We start from the raw sequence: 20342 nt of genomic DNA on the forward strand, positions 1-20342 counted from the left end.
CTATCTCCTGTTAAAAAACAAAACAAAACAACAAAAGATGGCAACAAAATGGTTTATGGCTGTAATAAATTGTGCTGGGGGGAAAAAAAATCTGTTTGTCTGGAATCAAGTGGGGGGTTTCCCATTGGCACTCAAACGGGAGCGTTACCAAGGCCCACATCCCACTGCAGCCAGAGCCAGCAGTGACCAGTGGAGAGGGAAAGGGGGATTTATTAGAAGGAATTTTCTATCACATTTATCTCACCCACTTGCTCTGATCAGATGATCTCCCTGCAGTGGTGGGACCAGATGCTGGTGTTGGTGGGGGAATGGGAATGCTTCTGCCTGGCCAGCCCCAAGGGATGGGAGGGATTTGGGCCCTGTGATCCCATAGGGCTGGAGGGTTGCCATGGCTCCACCCGCTCGGCTTGGCTGGACTCTGCCCCATTCCTCCCCTTGGATCAACTCCCGGCTGCTGGAGGGGACAGGAACAGGAACAGGGACGAGGACAGACATGGCTGCCCCAGGCCAGCCCCAGAAGGCCACCTACGATGCCATCGTCATCGGGGCTGGCATCCAGGGCTCTTTCACTGCCTACCACCTGGCCCAGCGACACAGGGACACTCTGCTGCTGGAGCAGGTACAGGTGACCCCATTCTGCCACATCCCCAGTCCCCACAGGCTAGGGCGGCTGCCTGCAGACCTGGCTGCCCTCTGGCTGCCCTCTGCCACGGCACAGAGTGGAGCTGCTGGAGGCACCACAGCCCCCAGTGCCAGGACCCCCATGTCCCCACTGCCAAGACCCCCATCTCCTGCTGTTTCCTGGTGCCGTGGATGACAGGACAGTCTGTGTCCCCAGGTTCCCACCGTAGCACAGCACCAGTGCACGTGGGGATGGTGGGGTTGGGGGTGGGGTGGTGTCTGTGGTCACTCCCATGTCTCCTATCCCCCACAGTTCATCCTGCCCCACTCGAGGGGCAGCTCGCACGGGCAGAGCCGCATCATCCGCAGCGTCTACCCCGAGGAGTACTACTCCTGCATGATGCCCGACAGCTTCCGCCTCTGGCAGCAGCTGGAGGCTGAGGTCGGCGTCCGCCTCTACAGGTGACAGGGACGGGGACGCAGCCCCCACTGGGCACCATCCCCTCCCTGCTGGACTGGGGTCTGTGGCCACTGGGTGGCATGTGGCCGTCCTGGCAGGCAGCTGCCGGCTCTGGGTAATTTATGGGGCTCCATAAAGATAATGTCATTAAGGAAATGAGCTTCCAAATGATCCTCCGGTGCCGGGGTCAGGACTGATGGCACTTGCTGTATTTGAGGGGGGAAGCACGATGCCGGCACCCAGACCCTCCTCACGCGTCACCCCATGCACCCAGCCCGTATCTCCCAGCTTCCCACCATGGGGTGCCCCAGCATGTCCCAAGCATCTCTGGTGCCATCGTGCCTCAGTTTCCTCCAGGGACAAAGCAAGCAGGGGGTCTGCACAGGAAGGGGGAGTAGTGGGAGCTGACTTGACTGGTGGGGTGCAGGCAGACGGGACTGGTGGTGCTGGGGCCGGCGGGAAACGAGGAACTGGAGGCCTGTCGGCGCAGCCTGGGTGACAGTCAAGTCCTTGACCCCACGGCGCTGGCCCGGCACTTCCCTGGCTGCCGGCTCCAGGCTGGCCAGGTGGCCGTGTTGGACAGCACCGGCGGGGTGCTCTTCGCTGACCGGGCACTGAGGGCAGTGCAGGTGAGTGCTGCCAAAGGGATGGGCTGGGATATGTGGGACAGGATGGGCTGGGCTGAGCTGGGCTGGGCTGGGGGTCCCTTGGCTCCATCCCTGCAGCCACCTCCTGTTACTGTTCCCATTCAGGAGGTCTTTCGCCGACGCGGGGGCACCGTGCGGGATGGGGAGAAGGTGCTGCGCATTGAACCTGGGGCCACGGTCACTGTCACCACCACGGGTGGGGTGTACCAAGCCCCCCGGCTCATCATCACGGCCGGAGCCTGGACAGGTCCCCTTGTGGAACCCCTAGGTCTCCGCCTGCCGCTGCAGGTAAGGGCCGGTGGCAGGGTGGGGTGGCACAGACACAGCCAGAGCTAATGCAGTGACTGCAGCCCCTGCGCATTGACGTGTGCTACTGGAGGGAGAAGGAGCCTAAGAGCACCAACACGGGCAGTGTCAGTCCCTGCTTCCTGACCGTGGGGCTGAGCCAAGCCCCCCATGGCATCTACGGGCTGCCCGCCCTCGAGTACCCAGGGATGGTCAAGGTGAGCGGGTCACAGTAGTGGTTGGGGGGGATCCCTTAACCAGTCCACCCTGACCAGTTGTCCCCCAGCTGTGCCACCACCATGGCAGCCCCATTGACCCTGAGAAGCGGGATCAGGCCCCCTCGGGTGCTGACCGCCCTGACATCAGCCTCCTGAGCAGCTTCATCAGCAGCTATCTGCCCGGGCTGGAGACCCAGCCAGCTGTGATGGAGACCTGCCTCTACACGGTGAGACCCCTCCTAGGGCATGGATCCAAGCCTGTGGGGTCCTGAGCCCACTCCCATCCCAAGGTGGACCTTGCCATCCCTTCGCCCCCCACACCTTGGGTCCAGGATTGGACCCTTGGCCCCTCACCCTCACACCATGGCTCCCCCAGAACACTCCAGATAAAGACTTCATCCTGGACCGACACCCCAAGTTCAGCAACATCATCATTGGTGCTGGCTTCTCAGGTAGGCGAGGGCACCCACCCCCCCAGCCCAGCATCCCAGAGGTGAGGGTGGCTATGTCTCCCACCTTCCCTCTCCTTCCCACAGGTCATGGGTTCAAGCTGGCACCAGTGGTGGGGAAGTTGCTGTGTGAGCTGAGCCTGGGCGAGGAGCCATCCCACAACATGGCCCCCTTCGCCATCACCCGCTTCCATGATGTGCTCCAGTCTGTGCTGTAGATGTGGGGCTCCAGATGTGCCCCCATGGCATTGCACCAGACTGCAGCTGTGTCCCTGCATTCCAGTGACCTTATACCTCAGTAGGCCTGCATCAATACCCGTCTCCATCTCCTTGCACCCTGGTGTCCCAACATGCTACACTTCTCCAACTCTAGCTGTCCTCCATCCCCACATCCCTATATTCCACCATCACATCACCCAGCATCCTGGCATCAATCCATGCCAGCAGCCCTCCACCTGTGCATCCCAGCACCACTGCACCTCCACATTCCAGAACCTGGGTATCCCCATGCCCCTGCATCCCTGCTACCTGCATCCCAGCAGCCCTGCATCCCTATACCCTGCCTCCCCACATCCCAGCATCCCTGTCTCCCTGCATCCCAGCATCCCCCATGCCATGCAGTGCCAAGCTGTCTCCACCAAGCACCCGCTCCCTGGGAACAAATTAAGAAGCTTTGTCAGCCCATGAAGATGGAGCTGGAGCAGCGCAGAGAGACACACTCGCTTAGGAGTCAAGTTAAATGTTTTAATGTTAAATGTGCCATTTTATTATCATTAGATCGCTCCCACTTAATGAAAGCGCATTAGCGCAGCGTGGCTTTATGGCAGCGAGCGCTGAGCTTGGCCCATGTTTTACCAAGAGATGCTGGGAAAAGGGATCAAATAACCTGGTTTGCCAAGGTCCCAGGAGTGGGGGTGTCTCAGAGGGTCCCTGGGGCCGGGTGCAGGGGACAGCACATGGCACAGGCCAGCAGGTGCCAGGGCCAAGCCGTGCAGGCAGCCAGCAATGCACATCATCATCATCTCCTCCGCGTTAAATAATTAACGCCGGCAGGCAGCGGCTCTGTCCCGCTGCTCATCTGCATATTTATGAAGATTGATAAATGATTCAGTGCTGGCACCCACAAGGGCTGTCCCCCCCCTACCCTCCCCAGCACCCGTGGGTGCAGCAGACTCAGGGAAGGGGCCAGGCTTGGCCCTTCCAAACAGCCCCGCATCCTTCCCAAGGCTGGATCCATTCCACCAGACCTTGCCACCATGCAAACACCCCTGCAAAATGGGGAGACCCCCCTGGCACATGGAGCAGGCAGCAGCCGGTGTCACCAGCCAGAAATGACATTTATTTTCATACTGAAAGTAAAGGGGGTGTGGTGGGATGCACAGCTGGGCTAGTGCAAAACAGCCAGGCAGGAGTGGGGGAATGGGGAGCTGTTGAAAACCCAGGTGGACACCTGGGACCCTGTCCCCACGTCCCCTTCCCAGCTGCCAGGCGGCTGCTCCCCAGGGCCCGGCCAGCGAGAGACGTCTTTGGCTCAACTAAAAGGGGTGCAAGAGGGGGGGAGTTTAAGTTATAAAATAAAGAGCCAGCAGGCACTGAGGAATGAATCCAGGGTGCCGGAGCAGCCGACTCCACCGCCAAGGACAGACAGGAGGTGGGAAGGTGGGGGGTGCAGCCAGCGAGCCGGCCGGGCTGCTCCCCCCATGGCCGGGGGACGGCTGAGTGTGTCCCCCCCACCCCGCACAGAAGAAATACCGGCTGCCCGGGGTGGCCCCGTGGAGCTGAGTGTTCCTGGGGCGGTGGGAAGTGGTGATGGGGGGCTAGGCAGGGGTCTCAGCAGCCCTGCTCTCCGCCTCGCTGGCACTGGGGGAGCTGCGGGAGGAGCGGCGTGTGCTGTCCCCGGCGTCCTGCTCCTCGTCCCATCTGTCATAGGTGAAGGTGTGCCGGGAGCTCGTGGGGCTGTGGGAGAGAGCAGGGTTAGTGAGTGTCCCGGGGGGCTCCATGGCTCAGCATGGCTCGGCCACTGAGCACAGCTCCCCTCTGGCTGCAGCAGGAGCTGTGGTGAGCCAGCACACTGGCAGCCAGCTGGATGGAGCCCTGATTGCCTCCTTTTTTATTATTTCCGAGATATTTGTGGCATGCTCCACTGCAACCAGCTCCTCGCTGTGCTGAGCTGAGCCCCTGCTCTGAGGTGGGGCTGAGCTGAGCCTGCCCAGGGGCTGCCACTCCCATGGGCACCCAGAACTCCACGCTCAGGAAAAGGGGGGCCCTGGATGCCGACACCAGCACTCATGGACACCCCTGCCTGAGGAACCTGGTTGTACCTGAGCCCAGGGCTGGGTGCTTGGGGTGTTTCTCCCCTTTGCCCCCATGATGCAATCCCTAGCCCTGGGAAAGGCAGCCCAATGGCAACCACATTTCCAAAAGGCTTCCTTCCCTTCCTTCAGTCATTCTCCTATTCAAGCCATCAGAAAGGATGGAATCTGCTTGGAAATCGCTGCCAGTGAGCCCCAGCACATCCACTCTTCTACATCAAACAGGGTGTGGAACTCAAAGTCCTGCAGGCTGAGGCTGTTCACACCCCAAATTCCCATCACAGGCACCTGACAGGACACAGGACAGCAACTCTGAGCTCCAACTGCCCACCCTGGGTCACCTTCCCAGGTGCTGCCTCCCCCCATGATCACACACTGCAGTGGGTGCGTGTTAGTATCCATCACACTCCTGCCCACTCCCAGGATGAGCGGGATGCTGTGCTGCCCAAAACTCCTTAAATTTCCTGAAGGAATAAATCCAGTTGTGTCCTGGCTGGTGGCTGGGGAGCCAGGAAGGCATTAGCACTTCCCAGTGTCCCCACAGCCAATAATCCTGAACACGCTGCATCCTGGCAGCCTGGGCAGTGCTGGTCCCGCTGCGGCCACGCTGGGAATCTCCCCACAGATGGAGATGAATTGAGGATGCCCTGCAGCACCCCAAAAGCAGGGCTGCTGCAGGCACAGAGAGGTGCCCCATGCTGGCAGAGCTGGACTCCATGTCCAGAGTCAGGAGAGGGTTAGGGCAAGTGGTTAGTGGCACACAGGGAGGTTCATGCTGCACGGCACACACCACTCCCACCTCCTGCCTCAGTCGCTCTCGGGCCGGTACAGGTACTTCATCATCAGGCTGTCCACCTGCTTCTTCCGCTGCTTCTCCTCCTTCTTGGCCCGGGCAGGACGTGTTGGCTCCTCGCCCCCCGCCGCCCGCGGGCCCTTCTTGACACTGGAAGTGCTGCGGTAGGAGCTGGTGGAGCCAGAGGAGGACTCGGAGGAGGAACTGGAGTCAGATGATGACTCCTGCTTCTTCTTCTTCTTTTTGGATTTCTTCTTGGATTTCTTGGCGCGCTTCTTAGCGCTCTTCTTCTTCCGCTCCTCCTCTTCCTCAGAGGAGCCCGAGCTGCTGCGGCACCGGCAGGTGTGCCGGGAGAAGTCGAGGGCGGATGCGGAGCGGCGCAGGATGCCAGAGGGGCGATCGGCAGCACCCAGGGGGGCCGCGCTCCGGACACTCCGCACGCTCCGGCCGTCATCCCCTGAGTCGGCATCGGGGCTGGAGCAGCCCCTGGACCTCAGCGGGTGGTAGCTCAGCACCTCCTGGATGGCAGCTTCCAGGTCGGGGTCAAGGTAGGAGCGGCGCCCCACGGGGCGGGCGTCCCCAGGGCCCTCCTCCTCCGAGGCTGCACTGCGGGGCCGTGGGGGCACAGAGAAGCTGCGCCCCAAGAGGGGCTGCCCGCGGGACCCGTCATCCGCCTCATCCAGGCGGCTGCGGGCCAGGGAGAGCCGTGATTCGGGACGACCCTCAGGCCCCCCACGCCTGCTCCGCAAGCTCCCGGGGCTGGAGAGGGCGAAGCTCAGCACGGAGCACCCCTCGTCCCCATCATCTCCATCCTCCAGCCCGCGCCAGGAGGTGGAAGACACTCGGCTCACTGGAGCAGAGGCAACGGAAGCTTTCTCAACGTCGGTGGCCGAGAGGGACCACCGCTTGTCCAGCCCTTGCCGAGCCCGACCGCTGGCGTCGGCGAAGGCGCGGGCGATGACGGCCGCCCGGTCCTCGGGCTCGCCGCCGCGGGCCTTCCTGCGCGCCGGGCGCTCGGGGGACGGCGGCCGCTCGCCCAGAGCGCTGAACAGCGTCTGCTCATCCCCGCGGCCGCCTATGGAATCCTTGAGGCCCGGTCGCTTCCTGTAGCTGAGGGAACTCAATACTGACACCGGTCGCTCCTCAGCCTCAGGACCGTCCGGGGGGGCTGACCTGTGCAGCGGCACCGCAGCCCCGCACGCACCGGGGAGACAAGAGAGAGATGAAGATGAGCGGGCGAGGGGGGGACCAGCGAGGCAGCCTCGGCAATTTGCGTCAGTGGGAAATGGCATCGTGGAAAAATGTCATGTAAATGTGGGAATTGTTCTAGCCCAGCACTTTGATTCCCCTTTAAAGTGTTGCCTCCAATTTATTTCATTGTCAGCTACCTGGAGCCACAGCGTTTGATTCCCGACTTCAGAAAAGGTGGAATTATCTCCAATAACAAAATGTTTTACATCTGCACCGCTGAATAAATTAAACCAATTAACAGAAACCAGCTCAGATCTTTCCCCCCTGCTCGGCAGAGGGAGGGAGTCCCTAGGGACTCCTGGAGCCCTGCTAGGAAATTGGGTTTGGATAAAAGCAATCTGTGCTCAGCAGGCAAGCAATTTTCATGGAGAATGGAAGTGGGGATGTGCGCCCCAGCCCCACACTGTGGGGTTACCTGGGCATGTCTCCCACCTCTACTGTCATTTTCTGAGAGGTGTGGGGAGGGGTGTGGTGGGGCTGCAGAGGAGGGCAGAATGGAGCAGGGAATCAGTCCTGGAGTGATGGAAGGCTGCAGAGCGATGGAAGGCTGCACAGAGCTAGAGCCCACCACTGTGAGCCCTGGGGAGGCAAATGGGGTGGGAGGTATGGATGCCCTTGTGCCTCCAGGATGGGATGAGGGAAGGGGGACCAGAGAGGTCCCCTTAGCTGGGGGGACATGTGTCCCCAGGGAAGACCAAGCTGCTCACCAGCATTAACCCTTCCCTGGCCAACCACACAAGCACCAGGCCGGAACATGGCACCAAGCACCACATCCCACAAGTGCCCAGCCACCCCCAGCCATGTCCCAGCACAGCTCAGCCCGTCCTCTGCCCCACACCCAGCCCTGCACCCACCTGCTGCCCTTCAGGCTGCAGTCATCTGAGAGCGCTTTGGAGGAGCCTTTGTTCTTGGAGAGCCAAGACTTCACCCCATCCACACGCTCCTCCAGCTCCGAGTCCACATCTGAGTCACCGTCGCTGCCAGAGGAGCGGGTCAGGGTGGAAGAAAGCAAGAGGTGAGCATGGGGCAGTGAGATTTTGGGTGCTGGAGAGGTGAAAGTGCACTGGAAAGCACCATAGCCCCCCTGGCACCCACTGCCTGGGTACCCTGGCATGAGTGAAACCCCATCCCATGATTCTACTCCATCGCTGGGGTGTAACCTGCATGCACAGAGCTCAGCCTGCATTTTAGGGTTTCCCTGAAGCACCCCCCAAACCACCTCCCTGCCTGCCCAAGGGGCTCCTGCTTCCTCTGCCCAATGTCCCCCCTTGCCATTGCATGGGGCTGGAGACAGTTGGGGCAGCAGGCAGGGCACAGCTCCAGAAACCCAGGAGATTTCCAGCTCCGGGACTTGGAAGGAAATAAGTGGGTTCATTTTATAGGCCGCCGTCGAGTGCAGAATTACAGCGAGGAAGAGCGATGCTGATGGCCCCGGGTAAACAGGAGTTTAGCAGGCGGAACAGGAACGACTCCGGCACGGCGGGCGCAGGAGCGCGGTGGGCAGATTTACAGCCCCGCCGTGCCCGAGAGCCCCTGATTTACGGCCCCGCGTAAAAAAAGTCCTATCTGGCTTAAACCATCTAATTTATAACGGCCCTTCGTAACCATATTGATTGCCTTTAGAGAGAAGGTGCTGTCTGCATTGCAAAATCCATTCCTCCACGTTAAAAGCATCCCCGAATAAATCTCCCTTAATACCTCACCGCTCACTGCTTTCATTAGGGTTACGGCGGCACTGGTGGGATCTATACGGAAATCGAAGTGGTGTGGTCCCCTCTCCCCACCCCACTCCCACCAAACGAGGGCTCCCACTGGGCTGCTCCAGGGAAGGGATATATCGTAGGATCTTTAACGGCCTTTTATCCGCCTGGTTTTGGGCTTATTCCCTGCCTGGGAATGATGGCAAACAGCACAAGGGACAGGCTGGGATAGGCCCTGTATATGAATCCTCCTTGTCAAATTCAAAGCAACGAGCCACACTCCATCCTGCGCATCTCCCTCCCCTGCAATACATCCAGGCAACGCTGGGCTTGGAGAAAAAAAAAAAAAAAAACACAACAAAAAATCCCACAGAACGACACCAAAAAAACCCCCAACGAGCCCCAGAAACAAGCTCTGGGGGCAGCTAAGGTTTTATAACCAGCAGAATTAAACTCCACATCAAACGCAGTTTATGTCCAGGCGAACGTGCCGTTAGTCAAGCAGGACTCGGGTCGTGGGAACGACCATGGATGGGGATATTAATTAGCGGGGCTCCATCGCTGCCCCACGCTGACACGTTCATCATCAGCCATGGCAGGACATCATTCCCCACCCCATCCCAGGGGCTCATCCCACCCCCCTGCGTGGGACACAGTTATGTGCTGTGCCATGCCGTGCCGTGGGTGATGTTAGGGCATGCAGAGGTGGGCCAGCGGCATGCGGGACCCCGGCCCTCGGGGGTGAGGTGGGGGTTAGGGGAGGGGAGGAAGGAAAGAGATGCTCCTCACAGTTTACTCTTTCTTTTCTGATACTTTGCCACCATGTCCTGCAAACTGGGAGGGGTTGGAGGGAGGGTAGGAGGGGGGAGAAACACAACAGAAATCAAATGAAAATTAAAAAAAAAAAATAAGACCAAGCGAGTGGAGAACGGATGGGGACAAATTAAATGGAGGGGAAGGGCCAGGGGAGCGAGGTGAGGCTGCCCTGCAACCCTGGAGTGGGGTTGCACCCAGGCTGGATTCCAGCATTCCAGGACGGTTGCCAGAGCATGTTCAAAGAAAGGTAACAGAGCTGAGGAAGGGTCTGGAGCACAAGTCTGATAAGGATTGACTGAGGGAGCTGGAGGGGCTCAGCCTGGAGAAAAAGAGGCTCAGGGGCAACACTTTTGCTTTCTACAACTCCCTAGAAGGAGGTTGTAGCCATGTGGGGGTCAGGCTCTGTTCCCAAGGAACAAGCAATAGGACAAGAGGACATGGCCTCAAAGTTGTGTTTAGATTGGATACTAGGGAAAATTTCTTCACCAAAAGGGTGGTCAGGCATTGGAACAGGCTTCCCAGGGAAGTGGTGGAGTCACCATCCCTGGAAGTGTTCAAAAAACATGTGGATGAGGCACTTGGGACCATGATCTAGTGGTAACATGGCAGTGCTGGGTTAATGGTTGGAGTCGGTGATCTCAGAGGTCTTTCCCAACCTAAACAATTGTAGGATTCTATAATTCTATCTCTGGGCTGGGCTGGATCCCAGCATCCCAAACCTCCTGCCAGCTTGCGCTGCCCTGGCTCCTGGGGCTCCTGGGCTGTTTCCAGCCAGCTGACATAGCCCTGAATGCATTTCAGGCACCTCCACAAGCGGGTGAAGCTCCCCGGGGCTGTGGGTGGACAGAGGGGATGGATGCAGAGGTGCAGGGACTGATGCCCGTGTGCACAGGTGCCTGATGCACGGATGGCACATACACAGGTGCATGGACAGATGCACAGGTGCACAATGCATGGACAGATGGAGGGACAGCATCCTGCCAGGGCCAGGCAGAGCCGAGGGGTCCCGGTGGCATTTCTGAAGTGGCGAGGGGAAGCAGTGACCCCCGGGGATGTGCCTCGCGTGGGAGCCAGGCCCAGGTGTTCTCACCTGTTGATAAGGTCCTCGTTGCTGTCGCTCTCCATCTCATCCTCAATGGCCGCCTGCAGGTCCCCGATGCGCTTGAAGGCCAGCTTCAGGTCTGACTGCAGGCTCTGGTTGGCAGCTTCCAGGCTCTCCAGGTCCATCTCCTGCGGGGAGGGAGTGGGATGAGCCACGTACCTCAGGGAACACCCCCCTGCTCCCTGCCTGGCCCTATCACAGGTGCCTCACCAGCTCGTGCTTCTTGCGGCTGGCCTCTGCCTCCTTCTTGGCCAGCTCGCCCATCTCCTCCTTGACATCACGGAGCTGTCGCTGCAGCCGCTTGTTCTGCTCCTTCTCCCGGTTCTCGGCGGCTGCGCGCTGATCCCGCTCCTCCGTCAGCTTCTCCATGTTCTCCTTCAGCCGCATGGCCAGGCTCTGCAGAGCAGTGGGGTCACCCCAGATCCCCCCATGGACCCCTCATCCTACAGGTCCACCCTCATCCTGCAGATCCACCCCAACACCCACCAAGGGCTGATGAGATGACCTCCCCATGACCCCATCCCCATGAATTTACACAAGGAGTTGAAGGAGAAACCACCCCCTCCCAGGCCCAGGGAAGGGGCAGAACAACAGCAAGGGCTTTGTTGAATTGGAAAAACAGATTTAACTGTGTGTGAAGTAATTAAAACATGTAACATAAGGAAAAAATAGCTCCCGTTCTCCCCCATCCACTGAGCCAGCCGCTGCATATTTATGGCCCCGGCAGAGAGAGCGGGGAAGGAAATAATAGCTTGGAAAATATGAAGAGGAGAGCTAAGCTGCCGCGCTCCCTGGCAGAGCTGCGGAGGCAGAATATAAAACAGGCTGTGTTCGTGGGGCCGGGAGTCTATAATTTCCCTAAGTCAATGCAGGGAAAGAGCATCACTTTGCTGGGCCGGGCGGTGGATTACTGTTATCGGTGCTTGCAGGGAGCCTTCCCTGCGGAGACAGGGATGGGCTGCCGGAGGGGGAGGGCTGCAGTGTGGGGGGTCCTGGGTAGAGGATGCGCTCAGCAGACCTCTCAGGCAGCTTCATTACGCTCCTGTTGCATCCTTGTCCCAGGCAGAGCGGAGGGAGAGCCCGGTACCTACCTCCAGGCGCTTGACTTGCGTCCGCTCGAACTCCAGCCTGGTCTCCAGCTCGCGGATCTTGGCTTCTTGCCGGCTCACCAGCGACTTGTCCACCATGGATTGCTCCAGGAACTCCAGCTGGCTCTGCAGGCCTTGTAGCTGTGGGGGGTGGTGGGGGCACAGCTTCAGCCTCGACCACGACCTCCCTGCCCCCCTGACACGCTGCCCTGGAGCAGAGCTGCTGGCCATTCTTCTCCAATCCCCCGGGACTGCTCTGTGCCCCCATGGTGCATGGTATGGGCAGCAGGTCTCTGGGTGACCCCCATCCCCCCAGCTTCACTTGGGGTGCATCCCCTGTCTGATGTTGGTGCTCCCCACCTTCTCCTGCAGCTCCTGCTTCTCCTTGTTGACCTCCTCCAGCTGTGCCTGGAGGTCATTCATCTGTGCCAGGTCTCGGGACGCCTGTGGGACACACCGAGGCCGTCAACAGGGATCCCACTGCGCTGGTTCCAAGAGGGGTGTTTTGGGGGGGTGGAGTGGGCATAGTTGCTGCTTTCCCTCACCTGGGCTACAGCTGCCTTGTGCTTCTTCATCAGCTCATTCATGTCCTCCTGGTCCTCCTCCAGCCGACTCTGCACCTCATTCTTTTCCCGCTGCAGTCGGCTCAGCTGCTCCTCCAGCTGCAGGGAGCAACACCTGTCTCCTGCTGCAGCGCAGGAGTGGGGCACTCACCCCCCCAAAGCACCCCAAACAGCATGGGGTCACCCTGCTGGCACCCTGAGAGCAAGTGGGGCATGGCCCCACCACGGTGCATCGCACCCCAAAACCACTCACCGCTGCCTTGGCCTTGGAGAGGTCGTCGATCTGCAGATGGAGGTCCTCGATCTCCACTTCCATGGATTTGCGGGCCTTGACAGCGGCTGCGCAGGTGAACTCCGACTCCTCCAGCTGCAGGGATAAAGCTCAGCACCTGGCCAGAGGACAGGGACACCCCGTGTCCCTGAAAGGCTGTGGTTTGGAGGGGTCTGGATGCACACCTGGTTCTTGAGCTGGGTGATCTCCCTCTTGCTGGGTGCATTGTTCTTCAGGTGGTCCAGCATGATCTGAGCATCAGCCAGCAGTGCCTTCGTTCTCTTCAGGTCCCGGCGCAGGCGCTTTTCTGTCTCGAAGTCCCGCTGGTTGGCCTGTGGCAGGGGGGACCATGCCAGGGCTCTGTGCTGCAGGGGTGCCCACTCACTATGGCCACCTCAGGGTCCCCAAAGCAAGGCACGTGCCCAGCTGCCCTTCACCCCACCTGCTCGCTGACAGCAGATAACTTGCTCTCCAGCTCCCGTTTCTCTCTCAGCACCTTCTGCTTGTCCTCATACTCCTCTTCCAGCTGCACTTCCATCTGCTTCAGCTGTGGGACAGACAGGGGGCAGCTGGTCAGGGAGGCAGGGAGGGGTCATGACCCCCCTCCTTGCATATCCCCACACACTGGGGACACTGGGTGACCCCACCAGACGAGTGTTTGCGCAACCAGAGGCACAAAGCCCGGCGTGCGCTGGCCCGGGCGGCAGAAGGACTGGTCGGACCCGCCGGGCTGGTGGAGCCGGGCTGTGGTCGGCTGCGTGGGAGTCAGGTGCTGCGTGACGGTGCCCAGCTGGCAGCTCCCGGCACCCAGCCGTGGCATGGGGAGGCATCCCAGGCCCTCCTGGACAGAGGGGCTGCAGCTGAGCCCTACCTTCTTCTGGCACGACTGCCGGATCTCCTCCACCTCCTCGTCACGGCTCTCCACCTCCTTGGCGTGGGTCTGCCGCAGCCGCTCCATCTCCATCTCCAGCCGCAGCTTCGCCTACAAATGGTGGGGATGTGGTCAGAGTAAAGGGGATGTGGGGCCCCCCCATGCCACTCCCCAGGCACCACTCACACAGAAAATGCCCCGGTCCGAGGCCGGCCGGGTCGCTCGCCCCATGGTGACCTGCCAGGCCATGGCACGGAGGGCCAGGAGCCGTGTCAGCCCAACACCGGGCACAGAGCGACCGCCTCCTCTTCCTGGGCAAGCCCGGCCCAGGTAATAACAGCCCTGCATGAAACCACCCCACCCAGAAACCTCGCCCCTCCCCGCTGTACCTGCTCCAGCATCTGGATGGTCCCAGCCTGCTCATCCAGTTCCTCCTCCTGGTCTTTGACCTTCGCCTCCAGGTCCCTCAGCTGTTTCTTCACCTTGGCCAGGGAGGCTTCGTCCTTTGACTCCTGGGAGGAGATGTCCTGCAGCTCTGCCTCCAGTGCCTCTGCCTTCTGCGTCAGCCCTGCGATGTCCGAGTCCTTGTCCTGTGAGAGACAGGGTCACCATGACCCTGGGGCACCTGGTGATTGGGGGACTGGGTCAGGGGCTGGGATCCACTCACCTCCAGCAGCTGCTTGAGGCCGAAGACCTCGGCCACCAGCACATCCTTCTCACGACTCAGCTTCTCCCGCTGCAGCCGTTCCCTCTGTGCCTCCTCATGTGCCTGAGAGAGCTCGCTGTCAAACCTACGTGGGGAGAGCAGGGCGAACACTCAGCACCCCGGGGGCCAGTCCTCAGCCCTGTGCTAGGGACACTGTGCCAAGCATCCCCTTCCCATGGCAGCTGGCTTTGGGAAGGGTGGAATGGCGTCCAGTGCTTGTTTGAAACAGCCTGTTGATGAGCCTTTAATTGCTAGCACGGTGGCAAGAGTCACTCCGAGAAACTCCTCCCGATGCCTTTACTCAGTGCTAATGAAGAGCACAGTGCCGACCCCTGCAGAACCATCAGCTGCTCTGTGGGGCCAGCAGTGGCTGCTAACAGCAGGGGATTGATACACTGAGGCAGCCAGGGACACCAAACCCTCCAAGCAGGACTCAGAGGGGCTTCAGGACATTGAGGGGTCTCCAGGAGAGACAGGATCTTGCGGCAGCGCAGCTCCCCCAGCTGCATCCCAGTGCCACGGCCCCACGTGGGATGGCACAGATCCCATCCCCAGAGCGGACACGAGCCCCTGGAGGGGACACAAACCCCTGGTGGGGGAGTGCTCAGCACAGCCTGTAGCCAGGAAGTGCCGTGGCAGCTCTCCCAGTGCCCCTGGGATGGGATCAGCCGGGTTTGCTCCGAAATCACTGCCTATGGGGCTTGGAAAACAACCCTATGCTTGAGTTTGTGACCTGAGTTAAACACCTCGGCAGCTAATCCCCGTTTTTCCTCGCGCTGGGTAATAAACAGCTGCATTAGCACAGACACCAATCCACGGAAATTGAAATTAATTAGATTGGATTCTCTCGCTGTATTTGTGTGTGTGATCATTACCATAATGAGATGAAAGCGTCCCTGCTGCTTAATAACGTTAGCAAACTTTGGGGCTGGGAGCGGGGACGGGGTGGCAGCGCACGCCGAGCTGAGATGCAGGGCACCAGCAGCCTCCACCGTGGGGCACGCCCCATGGAGGGGGGATCACTCAGCACCAGGTCCCCCAAAAGGGTATGAGGGACCCCCTCACAACTAACACATCCAACCTTGGCAATTCTATCCTGCTGGAGACACCCCAGCCAAGTAGGAGCTGGTGAAGTGCCCAAATCCCTGCTAAAATGGTAATGCCACTTCGCCAGGAGCTTGCTGCGCAGCAAGGATGACCCTCTGGCTCCAGCGTGCAGTCCCCACCTTCTCTGCTTCTTCTCCAGGTCATGGTTGCGTCCCTGCTGTCCCTCGAGGTGCAGCTTGGTGTCCTGTAGCTCAGCAGCCAGGCGCTGGCACTTCTTCTTCAGCTGCTGCAGCGCGCGCTGGCTCTCCTCGCTGTCTGCTTGCAGGTCGGCCAGCTGCAGGCAGGAGCAGGCAGGGAGGTGAGGGCTCTGGGATCCCACCACATCCCTGCTGTCCTGGCCATGGGCTCCCTCAGCTCCAAGCAGCCCACCCCATGCTGAGGGCACCAGGGGTTCCCCAGGGCTGAGCCCCACTCACCTTCCGCTCCAGCTGCCTCTTGCCCTGCTGCTCCACCTCCAGCTTGTCCTCCAGTTCCTGCTGCATCCGTTTCTTGGTGAAGTCGATCTCCCGCACTGCCCGCTCATATTTCAGCCGCCATTCGCCGCCTGTGCAGGGAAATGGGGTCACCAAGGGGCTGTGGGGGTGGTGTGGGGCCACTGTGGAGAGGGGGACACTCTGTGTGCCAGCAGCCAGCACAGGAGGCAGGACAGTACCTGAATCATCATCATCGAGCTCCCCGTTGAGCTCTGCCGCCCGGATGAGCCGAGCCTCCATCACCTCCATCTCCATTGACTCCATCTGCTTCTTCAGGGCATCGTACTTTGCCTGGGAGGGAACATGGCTTTTGTGAGTGCTGGGGGTAGGGGACAGGAAACGCTGTGAGGCCGGGGAGAGGTGCTTTTACCTGCAGGTCCTTCATCTCCTTCTCAGCCCGCAGCCTCTCGGCTGTCTCAGCGTCCAGCAGCTGGGAGGCTGACTCGCCGGTGTTCCGCTCGTCCGTCAGCTCCGATGTCAGCTCTGTGATCTGGGGGCAGCAGAAAAAATGGGATCATGGGCTGGGGCAGGCCAGAAGAGCACCATACCCCATCTTGGCACCAGCAAGGACCTACCCTGCTCTCCAGGCGGTCGCTGTTGAGCCTCAGCTCGTTACGCTCCTTCTCCACCTTCTCGAGTTTGCTCTTCAGCTGCTGGATCTCTTCCTGCAACAGAGCGGGCGGTGAGGGAGGGAGGAGGCGCAGGGAAGAGGTTGGTGGGCAGGAGCTTGGCAGCTCTCCGCCCCCCACAGCACCCCCCCAACACAGGATGGGCAGGGTGGGGGCTCCCCGAGGCCGCTCTCCCCTGCCAAGGGCTGGGCAGGGACTTTCCCCAACCCGCTCCTCCGCCAAGCTGACTCCAACCCCATAAATGGTGTCGAAACACCAGGCAGTCCCAGAAAAGCTGGAGAGGGGTCCCCCCATCCCCTCGGAGGGGGGTGGGAGCAAACCCACTCATCAACAGCTCACTGAAGGATTTGGGTGCACCCAGCCCAGGTGAGGATAGAAGGGGCCCACCAGGATGCCTGGGGCCCATCGGCCAATTCTGGGGAGGTGTGTCTGGCTGCCAGCATCTTCCTCTTCCCTCCTCTGGTCCTAGTACAGGCTGGAGGGGGGCAGGAGGGACCCCAAGTGCCCCCATCCAGGCACCCGTCCTTAGCAGGTCGGGGTGAAAGCTGAGACAGGCAGCGGCTCCGTGCCGAGTGGGCTCGGCGGGTGCACCAGTGTCTGGTTGCCAGCGCGAGCGGAGCCCCTGCATATGCCTCTCGGCACGCGGTTTCATTTCCATTCTCCACGCTTGTAATTGGGCTCATGCAACAGCCGCTCTCGGGATGCTAATGACATGCTGATTCGCAAATTAGGGAGCAATTCGAGCCTGGCGCTGACTGGGTGCAGGCAGACACGGTCCCACATCTCACCCCATCATGGGCTCCTGCATCCCACCCCACTGTGGAGTCCTGTATACCAATCCACCACAGGATCCTGCATCCCACCCTTCCCTGGGTTCTGCATCCCACCTCATTGCAGAATACTGCCTCCCACCCCGCCACAGGATCCTGCATTCCACCCCACTGTTAGCTCCTGCATCTGACCCCGCCATGGGGTCCTGCATCCCACCCCGCTGCGGGGCCCATGGCCATCACTCCCCCAAGCCCTCCCTGCTCCATCCAACATCCCCCAGCACAGATACCCACGTCTTTGCCACGGATCTGGTCCTCGGTGAGCTGCACCTCGATGAGGGGCCGCACAGTGGTGAAGAGCTTCCACCACGGCCAATCCTTCACCCCTTTGTTCTTCTTGATGTTCTTCTGCACGCACCGGATGGCCAAATCCTGGATCTGTGCAGGGCACGGGGTCAGCACAGGGTATGGAGTCAGCACAGGGTATGGGGTCAGCACGGGGTGCTGCCAGCAGGGCAAAGTGGGGCGGGTGGGCGCTCAGCACCCCCACCAGCACCCCAGCATGCTCCCCTTCGTTAGCATTTGGGCTATTTGCACCGGTGTATCTTCTGTTTGATCCTCTCCAGCCTCTCTAAGTGCTAATCCCGGGAAGGCGAGGCGCTGCCGAGACGCCTATTTTACGCCTTCTTTAATGATAAAAGTAGGAGCCGATGCGTCGCTTCATCCTGCCGTGGCGATGCCCAGCAGCCTCCCTGCCGGCTCCCCCTGGCCCCCCGGTTCCCCCTGGCCCCCCACGGCTCCCGGGGAGGCGGGAGGAGGAGGTGCTGGCCCAGGAGGCGAAGAAAGACTGTGCTGCCCATTTTAGGCGAAATTGTGCAGCAGAGCGGGGAGGGGAGAGTTGCTGGGACGAACCTTTCTCTTCTTGAAGTGCTGCCGTGCCAGGAAGCCCCTGCACGCTGCCTGGAAGAGGGTGATGTTCCTGCTGGTTTGTGTGTCCCGCTGCTCCTCCAGCTTGGCCAGTGATCCAGCCCGGAAAAACACCTGTGGGAGGGGAGGGGGATGGGATGGCGATGGGTGCCGGCATCCCACCAGCCACGCCGTGCCACCCGCCTGCTGGTAGGGATGCAGCTCTCCCCTCCTGTCCCAGCCACTGGTCCTGTCCTGCCGTGGGGTTTTATTCCCCAGGCACAAGGAATGCTGGGGGTGGGAGCAAACAGTGATGCCCTTGTGCTGTCCCACCGTGCTGTGCCCAGCCATGACGCACACCCCTGCCCACACCCAGCATCAGGCACCATACCCGGCTCAAGCCCATGTGGTAGCTGCTCTTCTCCAGGTCCAGCGACTCCAGGAGCTCCTCCACTGCCTGTGGGTAGGGAGGAGTGTCAGGACTGGGATGGTGGCACCCTGGGGCGCAGGGGACCTTGGACCACACACTGGCCCTGACACAGGACACGCACCCGCTTCTCATCCACCACAATGTAGTTGCGCCCGTGTTTCTTGGTCAGGTGTGGGGCCAGGACATCGAAGCGCCGCCTGAACTCCGCAAACACCATGTGGTCGGGGTAACCTGGGGGAGCAAGGGAGAGTGGGGCTGTGGGGACAGCCAGGATGCCTGGGGGATGGCCAGGGACAGCCTTGTGTGCCCTGACATGCTGAGGCCCAACTTCTGGGAGAGTTGACGGGGTCACCCCACGTGGAACAAGCTCCCCATGGGGCCAAACACAGCTGGAATGCCCTGAGCTTCCCCGGGAGGTTTTCCTTGGCTGGGTCCTCCAGCAATTTTGGCTGGGATCTAGGGAGAAAGTGGCCAGATCCCATCATGGGGGTAGAGCAGGGACACATGCTGCCTGCGCAAGTCCTGCTCCAGCTTCACTTTGAGCTGCAGCCAACTCCTGCATCAGGCTCCCGCACTGAGCCTTCACATCTTAATTAACGACGAGGTATTGATGGGAACTCTGACCCCAGCACGGCCAGCTGGCCACGGCCACCAATCCAGGAGGTGTGTGGGTGGCATCGATTTCCAATCACGGCAGGAAGGGTTCGGCCTCCAAGCAATAAACCCTCGGCCGGGCAGCCGGCCATGCGTATCGATAAACGCTTTGCTGAGCACAACTCAGAGGCCCTCGTTCCAGTGGGACAGGGGCTGGATGCCAATGGGATTCCTGCCAGAAACCAGCGGCACCAGTGGAGACACCCAATTAAGGCCATGCCTGTCCCCAGCACAGATAACGGCCCCCCCAGGGGAGGGGTGACAGGGACAGGACTGCCGTGGGGAGACAGCTGGAAGCTGCAGGGCTCAGAGCAAGGGCATGTGCTGAATGGGTTCCCAAGGGCCTTTGGCTCCCCAGTAAGAAGATACAGCCAGGACCTCCGCGGCATCCTTCCCCTCACGCTGGTGCCGGTGCCTCGGCTCACCTTGGCGGTACATGCGGAGGGCGTCGAGCAGGCGGGAGCCGCGGAGCTGTGCGCGCAGGAGGGGCACGTCCAGCTGCATGAGCCCGGCCTCGCAGTGCTCCGCCGGCAGCTCCAGCTCGCTGCCGCTCACCCGCCGGCACGGCAGAGCCTGGGGGTCCCCGCCGCCCCCCGCCGCCTTGGGCAGGAAGCAGTGCACGAAGTGGAGCTTGGACTTCTTGATGCTGTCAATGAGGGCATCCTGTAGGCACGGCAGAGCAGGGTGAGTGGTGATGTGCAGCAGTGCCCCAGCCAGACGTGGGGACCCCCACTTGGCACCCTCTCACTCACCACTTGCAGCTTGATCTGGATGCAGAGGGATTTCTTCTTGACGGCGGCCACGCCGGTGGTGAAAGTCTTGCGCATGCTGGTGGCCCGGCGCAAGGCCAGCTGGGAGCCCCCCTCCAGCCCCGCCACCGAGCCCGACAGCACCAGCGCCGACCCGCCACGGCCGGCAAAGAGGCTGCTGATCACCTTCCTGCAGGGTACGGAGGGGATGTCACCCCCCAACACCACCTCTTCCCCCCGCCATGCTCCCAACCCAGGACCCCACTCACTTCTGGGACTCCTGCAGCAGGACGGAGGCATTTTGGGAGGCTGGGTTGTGCTTGACATAGTTGAGCCATCCGGTGGCATCGTACTCCACCCAGTTAGTCCCCGAGCTGTGGCCCAGGAGGAAGTGTCGGGGTTTGTCACTGGGGAGCAGAGGGTTGTGCCCTGTGGGAAGACACAGAACCGCTGGGCACAGCCCCAGGGACC

General features: G+C 60.8%; 2 protein-coding genes across 7 annotated transcripts in view; one reads left to right on the forward strand and one right to left on the reverse strand.

Annotated features, from left to right (window-relative positions):
• Nucleotides 1–415: 415 nt before the first annotated feature.
• Nucleotides 416–3580, forward strand: PIPOX (pipecolic acid and sarcosine oxidase). The gene is made up of 8 exons (XM_064677528.1): nt 416–619; nt 935–1083; nt 1509–1710; nt 1834–2016; nt 2079–2231; nt 2300–2458; nt 2608–2683; nt 2768–3580. Exons 1-8 carry the CDS (start codon nt 494–496, stop codon nt 2896–2898), a joined length of 1179 nt encoding a protein of 392 aa, XP_064533598.1. The 5' UTR covers nt 416–493; the 3' UTR covers nt 2899–3580.
• Nucleotides 3581–4512: 932 nt separating this feature from the next.
• MYO18A (myosin XVIIIA) overlaps nt 4513–20342 on the reverse strand; it is a 37128-nt gene continuing 21298 nt past the window's right edge. For 4 of the 6 annotated variants that reach the window (XM_064677445.1, XM_064677444.1, XM_064677443.1 and 1 more), the window contains 27 exons: nt 20141–20300; nt 19875–20061; nt 19548–19785; nt 18590–18699; nt 18430–18495; nt 18045–18173; nt 17427–17570; nt 16309–16398; nt 16104–16223; nt 15913–16024; nt 15677–15804; nt 15380–15534; nt 14115–14238; nt 13837–14037; nt 13448–13558; nt 13019–13123; nt 12762–12908; nt 12559–12672; nt 12288–12404; nt 12103–12186; nt 11746–11883; nt 10865–11050; nt 10643–10782; nt 9526–9570; nt 7891–8013; nt 5792–6958; nt 4513–4636 (listed from right to left, as the gene is read on the reverse strand). In XM_064677445.1, coding sequence (XP_064533515.1) covers nt 5800–6958; nt 7891–8013; nt 9526–9570; nt 10643–10782; nt 10865–11050; nt 11746–11883; nt 12103–12186; nt 12288–12404; nt 12559–12672; nt 12762–12908; nt 13019–13123; nt 13448–13558; nt 13837–14037; nt 14115–14238; nt 15380–15534; nt 15677–15804; nt 15913–16024; nt 16104–16223; nt 16309–16398; nt 17427–17570; nt 18045–18173; nt 18430–18495; nt 18590–18699; nt 19548–19785; nt 19875–20061; nt 20141–20300 — 4433 coding nt within the window. In that variant the 3' untranslated portion in view covers nt 4513–4636; nt 5792–5799. The remainder of the gene's footprint in view (nt 4637–5791; nt 6959–7890; nt 8014–9525; nt 9571–10642; nt 10783–10864; nt 11051–11745; nt 11884–12102; nt 12187–12287; nt 12405–12558; nt 12673–12761; nt 12909–13018; nt 13124–13447; nt 13559–13836; nt 14038–14114; nt 14239–15379; nt 15535–15676; nt 15805–15912; nt 16025–16103; nt 16224–16308; nt 16399–17426; nt 17571–18044; nt 18174–18429; nt 18496–18589; nt 18700–19547; nt 19786–19874; nt 20062–20140; nt 20301–20342) is intronic. The other 2 variants (XM_064677447.1, XM_064677446.1) reach the window with 1 other exon arrangement.

This window comes from Pseudopipra pipra, chromosome 21 (assembly GCF_036250125.1).
Source record: "Pseudopipra pipra isolate bDixPip1 chromosome 21, bDixPip1.hap1, whole genome shotgun sequence".
Taxonomy (NCBI): Eukaryota; Metazoa; Chordata; class Aves; order Passeriformes; family Pipridae; genus Pseudopipra; species Pseudopipra pipra.